A 16,887-nucleotide genomic window follows, 5' to 3' on the forward strand; every position below is an offset into this window, starting at 1 on the left:
CTAGTTGCAGCGAGCAGGGGCTACATAGTGCATGGGCTTCTCATTGCAGTGGCTTCTCTTGTTGCAGACCATGGGCTCTAGGCACATAGACTTCAGTAGTTGTGGCATGCAGGCTCAGTAGTTGTGACTCACGGACTTAGTTGCTCCGCAGCATGTGGGATCTTCCTGGACTAGGGATCGAACCTGTGTCCCCCAACCCTAACCCTAACCACTGCGCCATCAAGGAAGTCCAAGTGTGGTCTTAATGGGGACCTTTTTGAAGAGGATCAGACTCACTGGGTAGGTGAATTCTTGTGGTTTGCTAGGAATTATTTATAGTATCATTGTGCCTGTGGTAATGGAGTGCTGCTGTCTCTAGCTGCTGGCAGAGTTGGGAAGACAGATGCCAGTGGTGGCTCAAGGGCTCTGACGGGGTCAGAGGACTTCTGCTCTTAACCTGTTCGCTTTCTAGGTATGTGGCACTGGGCAGCTGCCCAAATCTCTGGGTCTTACTTTCGTTATGTTAAGAATGAAGATGATAATATCTATTCTGCTTCCTTAACAAGGCTTTTGAGGAGAAGCAAATATAATTATGACTGCGAAAGCACGTTTAAATGCTAAATGTAGACATAGCAAGTAATAAGTCATAATACAATGAACTGACGTGACCTTGGGCAAGACGTTTCATCTCTGAGCTGGTTTCCGTATCGTAGAACACAGATGATAACAGCCGTTGTGTCCACCTCACAGTGCTGTGGCAGGGGCGAGCTCTGTAAACACGCGTGTGCCGTGTGTGGGTTAGTCATTACTGCCTCCCGGGATCACAGCAGGCAGTGTGATTACTCTACGTGATGTGGGGCTCCATGGAGAAGGTTGATGCGGGAGGATGAGTGGAAAGTGGGGCTGGAGGTGGAGGGCGCGCACGCTAGGAAACCTCAGGGGCCCTTGTCCAGCCTCCGTCTCTTTGTCCTCTCAGCCGGCCCTGGGTGACTCGCTCCTTCCCGTCTCTGCCCCTCCCACCAAATGGGACGTTCCTCGCAGCTCTGCCCTTGGCCTTCTCCCTCCAGCTCAGTGCAGCGCGCATTTGTTGAGCATCTCCTGTGAGCCGGTCTCTCATAGGGACATAGAAATGGGGTCACAGAAGTTTTAATTGTGTAACTAGGTAAAGCAGTAGTGTCTAGGGAGAGGGTTGTCTCTGGGAAGGCCTCCTGGAGGTCGTGGCCTCTGATCTGGGCGTGAGGAACGCGTCAGATTTTGCCACAAGGCCGGGGGAAGGGAGCAGGGCATTCTAGATGGGACGGCAGGAAGGAAGGCATGGAGGGAAGACAGGGCAGGGCTTGGCCTATTTTCTCTGAGGGGGTGATTCCCACACGAACTCTCTTCTCTGCAGAAACCCAGTTGCAACCCTTCAGCCACCAGTCGGACAGTCACACACTCATCCACTCGTTTATCCTGCTTCACTTCAGCACCACAGACAGCCGCTACAGGCGCAGACATGTCGCCCTTTCCTCCCCTAGACCCGACCTCCCTTCGCCTGATAACGGTCCTGTTCATCTCTCCGTTGAACACTTAAAGCCCCATCATCTTTGTCTCGCAGCCTTTTCTCACTCATAGGTAACCACTGTGGACGCTTCCCTCCCTTCTTTCCTCCCTTCCTCCCTTCCTTCCTCCTCCTAAATCCCATCACTTGTTAATCAGATGGAATTAAGTACACATATTTCCATTCGGACAGTGGGCGACCTGGGTTGTCAAGGTGTGTCACCCAATTTGGGTCGTGAGGCTTCAGTGTGGACCCCGGGGTCCCTTGGAAGGCGTCCTGGAAGCACCCCAGGAGGTCCAGCTCAGCCCTTTCCCGCTTTCCCTTTCAGAAGATGCCTTTGTCTTGCTCCTTCCCTTCCTACCCTTCATTCTTTTGTCTTCTTAAAAATATTTTATTTATTTATTTTGTTATTTATGTTTGGCAGCATCCAGTCTTAGTTGTGGCACAGGGGATCTTCGTTGTGGATGCGTGGGCTCTGTAGTTGCAGCACGCACGTTTTCTAGCTGTGGCACGCGGGCTTCGGTGCCTTGCGGCATGTGAGATCTTAGTCCCCCCCAGGGATCAAACCCACATCCCCTGGATTGGAAGGCAGATTCTTAACCACGGGAGCTCCAGGGAAGGCCCTGTTTCTGTCTTGTTACATTGGACTTTCTTCGGAGTCAGACCTGTGTTGACGACCTGCTGTTATTTGCTGTGTCGTCTTGGCGGGTTTCCTGATCTCACTATGCCTCAGTGTCCTTATCAGGAGACAGGGATGGTAACGGTGCCTACCTCCCAGGGTTTCCAGGAGGATTAACTAGGACAGTCCCTGCGAGACGCTGAGCAGCTGCCTGCAGGGAGCACGCGCCCCCTCGCTTGGGCTGTCGTGATGCTGGGTCGGCCAGAAAGCCGGTTCGGGTTTCTCTGTCCCGATGCTATGGCCGCTGCCTTCCTCCCCTTCCGCAGCCCAGGCCTCCGCGTCGGTCCAGGTGTGCCTTCCCTAACACCGTCACCCCCCCAGACGCATGGTGCTTCGCTCGTTCCCCTAGAGCCCCGGGCCACGTCTCACAGGTCGCTGGGGCAAGTGGACCGCGGCGTCCGGCCAGCGCCCGTGGCTTCCTGCCCCTCCCCGCCTCTCCCCCTTCCTCCTCGGAACCAGGATGTTTTCCTTGCCTCTGTATTGTTTCGCTACCCTGGCAGGCCTCCTCTGGTGGAGCCCTGCCACCAGGCTTCCTCCCTGGGTGTGTGTGAGCGTCAGGGCGACCGCGCGGGAGGCAGGGAGGCCGGCTGCCGCCGCGCCCCGGCCGCCCCGAGCTGCAGCGCCCGGCGCCGCGTGCTCCCGCCTCGTCTGCAGGCTGCCTCGGTGGCGGGGAGCCTCCTCTCCAGCGCCTCCGCGGGCGTTTCCTTTCCACAGGGCGAGGGGGACAAAGGGAGGCGAGGCACACGCTGTAGGCCCCCCGCAGAAGGCCTTTTGTTCCCTTCTGCCCCGGAACGGGAGTCTTCGGACCTTTGGCCCTAGGGCTGTTTCTCAAGGTCTTTTGCCCTCAGGGCTGCAGACTTATTTCCAAGGCGGGCCCTACAGCTTTCCTCCCGCCTGCATGGGCGGCCTCTCCCCTCAGCGCCCGAGGCCGCCTCAGGGCGCGGTCCCCCCCGGGAAGCCGGAGCCCGAGCCCGGGGCTGCCGCGCGGCCGGCTCTGGGTCGCGGCTGCGCACTCGTCCCCGGAGCACGGGCGGCCGGACGCCGGCGGGCTCTCGCGCGGGCAGGGCAGGGCTCTTCACCACCAGAGGCCGTTCCGGGGGGATCTTTTTAAAAATCACAGCATCGGACCTTCAGCCCAGACACTTCTCAGTGCGTCTGGCCTTCTTGGGGCCGCTCCTTTCAGGGCAAGAACGAGGAAGGAAACGGACCTCCCCGGGCGTCCTGGACAGTCCCGACCGGGAGCCGAGTCTTTTGTTCACACACACTCACTTGGCTCCGAAGCGTCCTCCACCCAGAATCATCGCATCCGCCGCAGTTTCCAAACACTGCCCGGAGTGGCGGGGCTGGGTCGGCGGCCGCCTCTCCGGTGAGCTGGCCGCCATCCTCCCCCACGCCCCCGAGGGCCTGCCTGCCCCGGGGCACCCCGCCGCTGGCCGTGCGGCCTGAAATCCCCCTCCTCTGGAGGGTCCCGTGGGGGTCAGGCAGGGAGGCCCGGGGTGCGAGGAGGGGCGGCAGCCGGGGGAGGGAGGGTGGGGCTCTGGTCTCGGCCTGCGCCTTCCGCAGCCCCGGGCCCGCCCCTCCGCCTTGCTGGGCCGCCCCGGGACCCCTGCAGCATCACAGGCGTTCATTGCCGTGGCGCAGCTCCCTTCAACGCCCTGAGCTGCTTGAGGCGGGTCCCGCAGTGTCCTGCGTGTGGCTGGTGCTCAGTAAATACGTGTATATTTTTTATTGTGGTAACATACATGTGACATAAGATTTACCATTTTTACCATTTTAAGTGTGCAGTGCATCGGCACGGGTCACATTCACAGGGTTATACAGCCATCACCACCACCTACTTCCAGAACGTTGTCATTCTCCAGATGGAAGCTCGTTCAGTAATAACTCCCCATTCCTCTCTCCCTCCGGCACCTGCTGGCCTCTGCGCCACTGTGTCTCTATGACTTTACCTATTCTAGGCACCTTGAATGAGCGGAATGATGTAATATTTGTCCTTTTGCGATTGGCTCATTTCATGTACCATACTGTTTTCAAGGTTCATCCATGTTGGGTCAGAATTTCCTTCCCTGGTAAGGCTGAACGGTATCCCACTGTATGCACAGATCACATTTTGTTTACCCATCTACCCGTGGACGGGCACCTGGGTTGCTTCCACCTTTTGGCAGCTGTAAATAATGCGGCTGTGAACGTGGGTGCACGAGCACCTGACTCCCTGCTTTCAGTTCTTTTGTATATCTGCCTAAAGTAGAATTACTAGATCACATGGTGATTCTGTGTCTCAGTTTTTTGAGGAGCCACCAAACTGTTTTCCACAGTAACTGCACCCTTTATATTCCCACCAGCAAAGCAGGAAGCTTCCAGTCTCTCCACATCCTTGCTAACACTTCTTATTTTCCGTTTTTGGATAATAGCTATCCTAATGAGGGCGAAAGTAAACAGTCTTTTTAAATTCATAAATGCCGCTCACTGGCTGAATTGTGGATTTGGAACTGTTCCTGCCCCTGTTGGGCCCCAGCCCTGTCATCTGAGGGTCAGAGTAGTTGGTTGCTGGCGTCCCTAAGGACGGAGGTCACCTCTGCAGAGGGGCGGGGGCCCGGAACACAAGCCGGCCGACTTCCCAGCTCTGCCCAGCGTGAATGGCGCGAAGCCCTGTGGGTGCTGGCTGTGAGGCAAGCCACACTCCACACGTTACGTAGTCTGGGAGGAGCTGGCTGAGCTTTCCTCCATCCCTGCTGGTGTTCATGTGGGTGTGTTCATTAGAAAGATCCTGGAACGAGAGAGCTGACCTCTAGTCTCTGCTCTGCCACTTATTTTCTGGATTATTCTGGGCAAGAGACCTAAGTACTGAGCCTTGGGCAAGAGTTCCTATCATACCTGCCACTCAGAATGTCAGGATCTAACAGGATCATCTAGCCCCCCTGAAATTATCCTATAAAAAGTGCTTTGCAGACTGTGAACATGTGGGGTTTCTTAATTTCATCTCTGAGAATAGGAGGCTAATTTCCTTCTCCCTTAAAGTTCCTGTGAACAGGGTCCTCCTCCTCTTGTGGTTTCCAGCCATCCGTCACACCAAAGGGATTAACAAGAGAGGGGACTCACAGCCTCTCTCTCTTTTTTAGTCTCTTTTCTCCCCTCTCTGTGTGAGCAATTGAATTTCAGGAAAATCTTTTAAAATTACGAAGAAACCTGCTGTCGTAGCTCTGAGAGCCCACGCCAGCTCACAGAGCTGTGCAGGCCCGCGGCGCCCGGCGCCAATGGCTCTCCGAAGAGCGTTTCCCAAGGTGAGGATCCCAGGAGAGCTCCAGGGTGGTGGGCAGGAATGGAGACTTTCACAGCTAGGGGTCCGTGTCCTATTGACCTTCCAGAGCCTCTCCCTTGTGAACCTTAACCCCTAGCCATCTGACCTCCATCTTCTATCTTCCAGGCGACACTCGGGAAAGTCCTGGGGACTTTGGTTGACTTGTCTCTGGCCTTTTTTGCAGGCCTGGTATCCACGGCCTCTCTCCGCTGTGTCTCTGCACGCACTGCCTTCCCGACTCCTGCTTTTCATGCCATCCTGTCCTTCCATTGTCATCCGTGTCTCTCTCACTGGCTCTTCTCCTGCCAAATTAGAGTTTTCCCCTCGATTCAGTCCTTGACCCCCGCTCTCTGCCACCTCGTCCTCCCTCCCGATCGACAGTCCCACATCCTAACTGCCCGTCAGACATTTCCACCTGGAAGTTATAACATCACCCCAAACTTTCTATTTTGAAAAGACTTCTCCCGTAAATTCATTCTCCATCCTGCCACTACTCCTTTGTTATCATTCTTTTCATCACCTGTGAGATTCATCTCTGAGCCAGGAGCTAATTTAGGAGTCCTCTTGCTCGGTCCTCCAGCTAAAAACATGCAGCTGCTGGCAAGCCACGTCCGCCTGACTCCAGAGCCCACGTGATAGGCACCACCTCGTTCCTCCTGGAAGCAGGGCGCGCAGTTGGGTTTAAGGCTGCAGTGCGGAGGCTGGTGAGGACCCTGTGTCACCGAGGAAGCTGGGGTGTGATGGAAGGGGCCCTGGGTTCAGATTGTTTTCTCTCTGCTGTTGAGCATGACTTTGAACCGTCAGTCCTTCTGCCCCTCCGTCTCCCCGTGTGCGGTGACATCCACTTCACCAGCTGTCGCCTGCATTCAGTGCGATGACACAGGTGAAAACAGCACTGGGTAGTGAGATCTGAATCTACATGGAAGGAAATGAAAATAAAGTGCTTGTGCTTCAGCGTGCGCCCCCGAGGCGAGAGTGTCGCTGGCAGCATTTGACGTGGGGCCGCCGCAGTGGTAGAGGGTGCAATGTCGGGGCGACCGGGCCGCTGGGAGGAAGTTGCCTCTGTGGGTGACACGGCGCCCTCCCCGCACACAGCCAGCCCGCTGCTCAGGAGCGGTGCCAGCTGAAAAACCCCGAGTCGGGGGGGGGGCGTGGCGAGCCGCGGACGCTGTAGCAGCTGCTGCTGCGGAGACCCTGCTCCCTGGCTGTGCCGGCGCGTCCCTGATGCTGCTGCTTCACAGGCAGGTGTTTTGGAACATGGAGACATTACAGAAGTGCACGTTGTCCACTTGGAAAAAAATAAAAAACAGGCAAAGCAATAAGACTCTCTTGTGAATTTAATCTCCATTCGTGGTGTAAGGGAACGTGATGGCCCGACCCAGGGGGCTGAGAGCAGAGGGAAGGGTGGTATTTCCAGCTTAAAAGACACCTGGGAAATTGGGACATCTAACCTCCAGTGTGAGGCTGGTTGGTGTGGCTCAGTTGCCACGGGAGGTGAGTGGGGTGTGAACAGTCACTCTGACCCTCTGGGGAGAGGGATGGGTGAGGTGAGGCGTGCCAGCCTCCCCGAAGCCCAGGGACGCCCCTTCCTGCCCCAGAGCCTGCCCCTGAGTGACGGGTGGGGCACAGCCTCTTCTCGTCACTGCCCGGCCGGCCCAGACTCTGCAGCCTGAGCCATCCCTTCTTCTTTCCATTTCTTGAGGGCAAATTTCTCTCTCTCTTTTCTTAAAAAATTCATTTGTTTTATTTATTTATTAGGTGCAGTGGGTCTTCGTTGCTGTATGTGGGCTTTTTCTAGTTGTGGGGGCTACTCTTCGCTGCGGTGTGAGGTCTTCTCATTGTGGTGGCTTCTCTTGTTGCAGAGCATGGGCTGTAGGCATGTAGGCTTCAGTAGTTGTGGCACACAGGCTCAGTAGTTGTGGCTCGCGAGTTCTAGAGCGGAGGCTCAGTAGTTGTAGCGCACGGGCTCAGTTGCTCTGCGGCATGTGGGATCTTCCCGGACCAGGGCTCAAACTCATGTCCCCTGCATTGGCAGGTGGATTCTTAACCACTGAGCCACCGGGGAAGCCCCAGATTTCTCTTTCCACCAAGAGGAAAAGTGGGTTCCTGATACCTTCCCCTGCATGTGGTAGGTCCCTTGTCAAGTCGTGTCCACGTTACTCTCCGTTGCTCTCCCACTCAGGGAGCCACACCACAGACAAAATTCAACCACAGGAGCCCTAAACAGCCCAGGGCTTCTGCAAGGGTTTGTCCTTGGACTTCAGTAAAATATGTTAGCGCTTGACTCGCTGCCCTTCCTGAGATGCAGCCGGGAATGGTGTGCAGCACTTGACTTTCACAGCCCAGCAAGACCTTGGGCGGCAGGGAGGGTGGGCTGGGCGCTGCCTGCCGCACCCAGTCTGTGTGGTTTGTTAATCCCCATCCTGAGGAATAGTCCACACACAATCCCAGGGGTAGAAAGAGGCACATCCAGAGTTAAACAGGGGGCGGTGGAATACTGTTCTTTTGGAATCCCAGGCCAGTGACATCATGTCTTGTAAAATTTAATGTTTATTTTTATCAAACTTATGTGTGGTTTAAAAATTGAATATGTTTTATAAGCCTATTTTAAAAACCCCGACCACTCCTACCATTATCATTTTCTGCTTCCCACTTTCAGCCCTTTTAATAGATTTTTTAAAAATTTCATTTATTTATTTTTATTTTTGGCTGTGTTGGGTCTTCATTGCTGTGCGTGGGCTTTCTCTAGTTGCAGCGAGCAGAGGCTACTCCTTGTTGCAGTGCGTGGGCTTCTCACTGTGGTGGCTTCTCTTGTTGTGAAGCGCGGGCTCTAGGCACGTGGGCTTCAGTAGCTGCAGCATGTGGGCTTGGTAGTTGTGGCGCACGGGCTTAGTTGCTCCATGGCATGTGGGATCTTCCTAGCCCAAGACGTGAACCTGTGTCCCCTGCATTGACAGGCGGATTCTTAACCGCTGTGACACTGGGGAAGTCCTTTAACTGATTCTTTTAGGAATTATGATCATATCTCCAAATAACATGCTTATTTTGCTGTTTATTGATTTTTTTTTTGGGGGGGGGGTGTTGGTTTTAGGCAATATTCGATTTCTCTCAATGGGAATTTTATATCATTCCAAGCTCTACCAGTTTTATTCTTTAGTGTCAGCTTGAGGAACTTTAAAAACTTCAAAAGCTGCATTTTGACACAGCTTAAAATTACCTTTCTCCTACACAACATGATTCTAATCATCCCCTCCAGACTTATGTGTTATTGTTACCCAGGATTTGCTCTTTGTTTTTTTAATCCCACAAATGAGAACTTAATGTTTTATAAATTCAGTGTTTCTTTGGATGTACACACATATTTACCATTTTCGTTGCTTGTTATTTCTTCTTGCACCTTATAGCTTTCATCTAAAATTGCTTTTCTTCTGCTTGAAATAAATTCTCCATAATTTCCTTTAGTGGAGGTAGCTGATTAACTCAAATCTGACTGAAAATGTTTCTGTTTTGAAAGATAGTCTCAAGATGTTTTTCAAAGATAGTTTTGCTAAGTATACAATTCTAGTTTTTTTTTTCTCTCAGCACATTGAAAATATGTATCCACTGTCTTTTGGCTTCCATTTGTTGCTATTGAGAAGTCTGCTGTTATTCTAATTGTCATCGTCTGTAGATACTTTGTCATTTTTTTCCTCTGGTTGTTTTTAAGACCTAGTGTTTGTGATTTTCTGCACTTTTACTATGATACGGATTTGTGTTTCTTTTTTATTTAGATACGCTTCCTAAGGATTTGTTGTGCTTCCTTAGTCTGAAGATTCATGCTTTTTAACAGTTCTGGGAAATTCCTAGCCGTCACCGTTTTGAATATTGCCGTTTCTCCTTTTTCTCACGTCTCCTCCAGAACTGCAATTAGATATATATTGGACTTTCTCACTCTATCTTCCTTGTCTCTTCACTTCCTTTTCATATTTTCTATCTTTTCATATCATCTCAGCATTCTCTTGTCATGTCTTGTAATTAATTATCTTTTCAGCTGTATCTAATCTGCTGTTGAGTTTCCTAATTTTAATTATTATTATTTTGTCATTTCTAGAGTTTCCATTCAGATTTCTTTCAAATTCTTTTTGACCATTATTTATAGTCTCTTTTTTTCTCTCATTTTCAACTTCTTCTTTCTTTTCATGGAGTTTTATATACTTAGATTCTTTATCTAATGTTTCCGGTAGTTGAAGTCTTTGCTTTTCTAGCTTGCTGACTGTTGCCCACAGATGCCTTTTTCTTGTTTATTTTGTGATTTTTTTAAACTATGATCTCTTATTCCTTAGGATTTTATTAGTAAATAATAAAATTGGATTGAAGGTATGTTCATCTAGAGATCATTCACATTTGTTTCTGGCAAGTACCCAGAGACACTGTATATCAGGACCACTTTTTCCTCCCCGTTAACAGAATGTGTGTGTGTTGGGGGGGAGTGTGTGTGTGTGCACACGTTTTGAGATATAAATTACATCCAATAAAATTCAGCCTTTTAAAGTACAGGCATACCTCAGAAATATTGTGAGTCCAATTCCAGACCACTGCAGTGAAGCGCATATGACAATAAAACAAGTCACATGAACTTTTCAGTTTCCTAGTGCATATAAAAGTTATGTTTAAACTATATACTAGTCAAGTGTACAATGGCCTTATGTCTAAAAAAACACAATGTACATATCTTAGTTAAAAATACTGCTGTTGGTACCAGTAGACTTGCTTGACACAGGGTTACCACTAACTTTGAATCTGTAAAAAAATTCAGTATCTGTGAGGCACGATAAACTGAGGTATGCTTGTATGTAAGTCAGTGGTTTTCAGTATATTCATAAGGTTCAGAACCACTTTTTTTAAATTCAAATTTTAATTTTATTGGCATATAGTTGATTTACAACATTGTTAATTTCAGGTGTACAGCAAAGTGATTCAGTTAAACATATACATATATTCATTCTTTATTAGATTCTTTTCTCTTATAGGTTCTCACAGAATATTGAGGAGAGGTTCCTGTGCTCTACGATGTGTCCTTGTTGGTTGTCTATCTTATGTATAGTAGTGTGTGTATGTTCATCCCAAGTTTCTGATTTATCACCCCCACCCACGTTTCCCCTTTGGCAACCATAAGTTTGTTTTCAATATCTATAAGACTTTTCATTTTGTAAATAAGTTCATTTGTATCATTTTTAAAAATTAGGTTCCACATATGGGTGATATATGATATTTGTCTTTCTCTGTCTCACTTATTTCACTTAGTATGATAATCTCTGTCAGACCACTTTTAAATACACACTTGGCTTAGGAGTTCAGACCACACAGGTGTTGTGAATACGTGCTGCACCCCCACGTGAGGGCTAGCTTTGTGGTTCTAAATTCTTGGGTGAGGGTTATTTTCCTCTCACCTAAAACCAAGATTGAAAGGCCAGATTTCCTTGTTGTCCCCTTCTACAGGGCAGGTTTATCTCTATTTGCCTTCCATCCAAGGTCTAGCCCTGGTCCCCACTTCATATAGGAGTTTCCTCTCAGACTCCCTCCTTAAGAGTTTTGTTGCCTATCTCCTGCATCCCTGTGGCCATCAGAACAGAAGTTCAAGGTCCCAGATATTGAGCAGATGCCCCAGGGCAGCTGCCAGCTTTGAAGTTAGCTCACTTCTCTGAATTTCCAGCTCGTGGTTCATATTTGACCTCACAAGGTTTGCTTGCCAGCTCAGCAACGCATTTAGAAATATTTTTGACAAAACATTTTATTCAGCATTTTTAGTTGTTGTTAGGGGCAGGGTTATTCAGGATACTGCAGGACTATTGTCTGCCTTGGAGTTTTGTTTATAGTGTGCATTTTTTCTGCCTTCCATTTTTAGTCATCCCTCCAGGGAGACAGCATGGTTCAGTGCTAGCCATGTCCTGTCTTTATGCGGCCATTCTTTTCCTTTTGAAGACTGGAGCTCCTTGGGCTGACTGGATCTTGGGACATCCATCCCTTGTTCCCTGAAGAAGAGGATGTTCTGCTTCCAGAGGCCCAGCCATGCTCATCATTGGCTAAGTGTCACACTCATCTTAAGGCTGTAATAGAGCTAAGTTCTTTCCTTTCCTTTGCTCACGGCTTACCAGTTTTGGAGCATGAGTTTTAAGTCCCTTCTGCCTCCCCCACAATCACTTTTTTTTTTCTGGCTTCTTTTGAGAATAACTTTTCTCATTGTGCCAGGTTCACCTAGAGGGTAGGGAAGGCATCCTCAAATCCTTTCCCCTCCTCTTGGGAGGCCAGCTTGCCTTTGTAGTCAGAGGGGAAGAACAGAGGTTGCCTGCTGTGTGGGTAACTCACTGCTCTCCATAACCCCAGAGTCCCAAGTTGAACTTGTGGGCTTGGCCGCTACCCCTCCTCGTCCCATTTCCAGCTGAGTGTGGAGCTTGCCCATCGGGCTGGGTCCCAGAGGAGCCCAGATGCCTAGGAAACGCCCTCCTCCTTAGGAAGCTCCTGTTCATTTTCACTTACAGGAAGCAGAATAGGAAGCATGAAAACAGTAACTCCCGAGGGGCTTAGGGAGGAAATGGTTCCCTTAGGAAAGTTTGTCAGGATCTCTCTGCGGAAGAATTGATAGTCACCACCCCTCCGACTCCAGTGGGTGAGCCTCTGCTCCAGGTGGGAGTGGGCAGTGTGGGGACGACGCTGAGCGCCGTCGTTCTAGGGTTGCACTGTCCGTGTGGCAGCCACTAGCCACGTGTGGCCAGCAAAATACTCTGGATTTTAAAGGTTTAATACCACAGAAGCAGAAGAATGCAAAATATCTCAGTAATGGTTACATCAAATACATATTGAAGTACTATTTTGAATATGTTGGCGTAAATAAAATATTTATTAAAAATAATTTTACCTGTTTCTTTTTACTTTTAAAAATATGGCTACTATTTTAAAGTTACCTATGTGGCTTGCATTAGTGGCTTACTTTATACATCTCTTGGACAGGCCTGATCTAGAAGATAACTTGCTTCTTAAGGATTGTGTGTGTGTGTGTGTGATATTTTGAGTTGAACTATAGGTTCTGGCTGCAGCCTTTACTGGTCCGGTCGTGGGCCATCTTTGCCCGACTCGTATAGATAGAAGTGACTTCATTCGTCCCTGCAGGGCTTTCTCAACACAGCCCCCAGTCCTAAGCAGAAAGAAAAATACCATTCCCAAATGGGAAAGTAAAAATGTGTTTTTCAAGGAGCCTTGTGATCAGCAGCAACTTCAAATTGGTCTCTTTCTATCCATTTTCATCACTTATTCCACTTATTGTAAAATGTAATCCTATATAGTATTGTTGCTTCGTAATTTCTTCCCCTGATTACAAGAATAATTACTGTTGGAAAAAGAAAGGTGAAATCATTCTCCTTGAATCCACTTCTCCACGGATGCATCTGCCTATGTACCTTTTCTGAAGGTTTACTTCTCTTTTCAGAAGCCAAGTTCTCCCTGACCCATTTTCCTATTGTTTCAGCTACTGTAAAAAACCACAGGCTAGAAAGCAACACGGAACCACCCCACATAGAAAACGTTACCTTTGATCAGAATCAAGTGGACTTCTCCACAGTGGTCTCCAAAGAGGGTATGGTGGTTCAGACCCCCAGGAAGAGCCCTGCTTCTTCAGATGCTCCAGAAAACTTCACTCCACAAACGGAACCAGCAGCTACAGGAAGAAATGACTCTTCAAGGAGAACGGATTTTACCATTTCCCCTGTTGGGCCTGAGAGAGCAGCAGCTCTGACTTCCCAGAGCGGCACCTCGGGTGAGTGTATGCTGACGACACTCGTTTCACGTATGTGTGTCCAGTCCTGGAAAACCTAGTGGCTGCTGGTCTCTGCCTCCCCCCATCCTGAGCCATGGCGCCCAGCCAGGGTCCTGGGCTGGGGCACGGCAGACCCGTGCCCTAGGCCCCACCTGTGGCTCACTGTGGTTGATTGAGTCGTGAGCAGAGGCCTGGGGAGGTGCAGATTTGCTGAGTGGCCTGACCAGTGCCGTGGAATCTATATTCCATGGCCAGACTGAATTCACACAGCATCGGTGGTCCTGCCACACGTCGCCGTCTCCTGGGTGCCGGGTCTGGTGGGCTGCTTGGCTGTGTGTTAGTGTTGATGTAGCCCAGATGGCTGTGCTTGCTCCGGTCCACACAGCTCGGTGGTTTGCCATTTTTAGCAAAGGATTTCAAGAAGGGGCTGGGGCTGGATGAGAAAGATTTGACTGAGGAAGGGAGACAATAGCACCAGCTAGGTACCCACTCCATACCAGCTTGTCTCGTCTCTCAATTCTCGCAGTAAGTGGTGAGGTCACATTACTCTCATTTTAGGAATTTGGAAACTGAAACCTAGAGAAATTATTAAATCCAATGTGTGCAGGTCAAACAGTTAACAGATTTCAGAGCTGAGATTTGAGCCTAAGCCTGTACGTCTGAGCGAGGTGGGAATGGTGGCTGAGGAGTGGGGTACCCGGACCGAGTGAGCGAAGATACAGAGGGAGGAAGAGAAGTGCGGCCTCTTCGTGGGTGGTGAGGCCAGCAGCCTCCCTCAGGGAGGATGTAAGTCACACACGCAGAGGAGAGGAGCAGCGGATAGGACAGTCATGTGGGTGGGGTCAGGCACAATTATCGAGGACTTTGAAAAGCAAGCAGTTTTGATTTGGCGTGGTGGGAAAAGTCACTGAAGTTTTTTTTAAGCTCTTTATTTTTATTTTTTTAAGCCCTTTATTGGAATATAATTGCTTTACACTCTTGTACCGGTTTTTGAAGTACGCCAAAGTGAATCAGCTGTATTCATACATATATCCCCATATCCCCTCCCTCCCACGACTCCCTGCCACCCTCCCGGTCCTGGCCCTCTAAGGCATCGTCAGTCATCGAGCTGATCTCCCCGTGTTATGTGGCAGCTACCCACTAGCTGTCTATTTTACAGTGGGTAGTGTATATATGTCAGCGCTACTCTCTCTCCCCCTGTTTCCTCAAGTCCGTTTTCTACATCTGCAACTGAAGATTTTGGAACAAGGCAGTGATGTGATTAAAGTGAGTTTGGGCAGGGTTCACCTGGCAGGTGGGCGAAAGATGTCTGGGGTGGGAGATGGGGCAGAAGGAACCTGGAGTCCCGGGGACCACCCAGGCAGACACAGAAATCCACATACCAGGTGTTAACATCTGGGCTGGTGGCCTCAGGGATGGAGAGGAAGGGATTGATAAAGACTCTTCACAAAGGAAAATTGATACAACTTGGTGATGGCCTGAAAGTAGAGGCTGAAGCCATCAAAGACCCCATGGTTTCACACCCTAGTGACAAGAGGTCTGGTTGCAGGACTGAGTTCTGTAAAGGGTACATAGGACAGTATTTTAAGTTCCATTTGTGAATGGTGGAGTTAGAGCTTAGAAACGGCACGTGATGCTGCCTGGGTTTGTTGCTCACCCAGATGGCAGAAATTTTATGTGAAATTCAAGTAAATTCTGGGACCAGCCCTGTGGAATGTGAGTGATGAGTCGTGGCAATTAGAAGCCGACCTCTGGCTGCCTGTCATCTGATACTTACCACCTTCAGTGTGCCCCTTTGCTGGTAATTTTACCACAAAATGCAGAGTCTCCGTGAGATCTGAAAACAGTCTTTGTCTTGGCTTGTGGTCTCTCCTTCAGGAGGTGATTTTTCATAGAATGAGCAGTTGCTCCGTGTTTCTTCTCATGTCTCTTTTATGGAGGTCAGAGGTGAGCCCCCTCAAAGACTGTTCAGGCATTTGGAGGTCTGCTGGTGGAATTTTAATTGTTGCTCTCTGCTTTCAGCCTTGGGAAGGCGTTACCCGCCATCCAGCAGTGCGGGGTCAGAGGGGAGGACGGGCCCTCCTCACGCGGAGAGCGGAACGTCCCGGGGTCCCGCGGCAGTGACCGGGCACACCCAGGGGGCTGCCACTTCAGCTTGGAGCCAGTCCTCTCTTCCTGCTGTGGGACGGGAAGAAGGGACCACACTCCCCAGGCAGAGAGATTCCTCAGGACCAGAGCTCTCGTGGCTGCCTCTCTCCAGGACACCGGCTTCCTCCCCTCCCTCAGACGGGTCCGCATGTGAGTACTCCGATCCCAGCTTCACCCTCCGAAGCCGTTCAGAATGGAGATAAGTAGCCCGAGATAGCCAGCTGGTTACACGCTCCTCACAGGGGCTAAGGGGAAAAGACTTCAAGCACCAGTGCAAAGCACTGGGGGTTCAACGTGCAACCTGCCCACTTTATCTCCGTGTTGAAATTCATCTTTGAAATGTGTTTTCTTTAACTGTACAAGGACGAAAATAATAGTTGGTCTGGTGGCTGCTCTAGGCCTTTCTGTCCACCACCCACTGGTTTTCCTCTCTCCTCCCCGCCTCCCCCCCACACACACCAAAGACTGAGTGTGGCTGGTGTGTGTTCTTGCGCAGGAGGCCATGCTCTGGGGTGAATGACATGGTGAACGTTGTGTTATTTGCTGAGGAGTTATATTTGTATTTCTTCATAATTGCAAAACTGTTTCTTTCAGTGGCAAAGGTAACATAGGTAGACTTTTTTTCTGGTCATTATTTCAAAAAAACCGTACAGGCAGGTGTGGGGAGCCCTGGCCTCTCTGTGCTCCAGCTCCAGCATCAGGTACGTCTCTGCGCAGGCGTTCCATCTCCACCGAGCCTTTTGTCCGCCTTCTGAGTCTCTGTGCCACGTACCTTGTCACACCAGCATATCTAATGCCTTCTACCCAGAGAGACTGCAGTCCTCTTGAGGACACAGCTTGTGTCTGTTACTTCTCTGAGGTTCCCCTGCCCCACCACGAGGTAGAGCTGATGAGTGAGGGGATGCGTATGTGGCCAGATATCACAGGGCTCATCCAGCCGTGGGTCAGTGTTGGAAACGCTGCCCACTGTTTCTCTTCTCCAAGGTTTTCTTCTGAGCCTGCGTGTGCTGCTTGTGTTTGCACCTCCGTGCCACGGGGGGCAGGGCAGAGAGGGTTGGAAATATTCTTGGGAAATCGGCGGCTTCAGAAATTGCCATTTCAAAATTTTCACAGGTCAGAGGTTTCTGGCATTACTTTACAAGACCAGGGGTTCAGATTTATGTCGTCACATCAAAAATGGAACCCAGAGGTCCCTTCTGGAGTGCCTGCTTAGGGCAGTCCATTCCCCTTCCATACACTACGTATACAGTTTCCTGCCAACTGGTGTATATATATAATTTATGATGCGTATGTTAAGGAGATTGCTTTTTAAGATTATTCTTAAACATTGGTTAGATTGGATAAAAGCTACAATCCACGCAAGCTTCAACGTTCTGTGGTTCAGTGGTTTACAACCAGCTTTACGAAATGGTGGAGAGAAGGCTTTTCTAGGAAGCTAAACTTGATTCTGGTCA

At 50.0% G+C, this 16,887-nt stretch overlaps 1 protein-coding gene across 4 annotated transcripts in view; it reads left to right on the forward strand.

The window, feature by feature from the left end:
* HEG1 (heart development protein with EGF like domains 1) overlaps positions 1-16,887 on the forward strand; it is an 80,190-nt gene that overhangs the window by 11,626 nt on the left and 51,677 nt on the right. For 3 of the 4 annotated variants that reach the window (XM_057738805.1, XM_057738806.1, XM_057738808.1), the window contains exons 2-3: positions 12,998-13,285; positions 15,308-15,583. In XM_057738805.1, coding sequence (XP_057594788.1) covers positions 12,998-13,285; positions 15,308-15,583 — 564 coding nt within the window. The remainder of the gene's footprint in view (positions 1-12,997; positions 13,286-15,307; positions 15,584-16,887) is intronic. The other variant, XM_057738807.1, reaches the window with a different exon arrangement.

The sequence above is a fragment of the Hippopotamus amphibius genome, chromosome 6, assembly GCF_030028045.1.
Source record: "Hippopotamus amphibius kiboko isolate mHipAmp2 chromosome 6, mHipAmp2.hap2, whole genome shotgun sequence".
NCBI lineage: Eukaryota > Metazoa > Chordata > Mammalia > Artiodactyla > Hippopotamidae > Hippopotamus > Hippopotamus amphibius.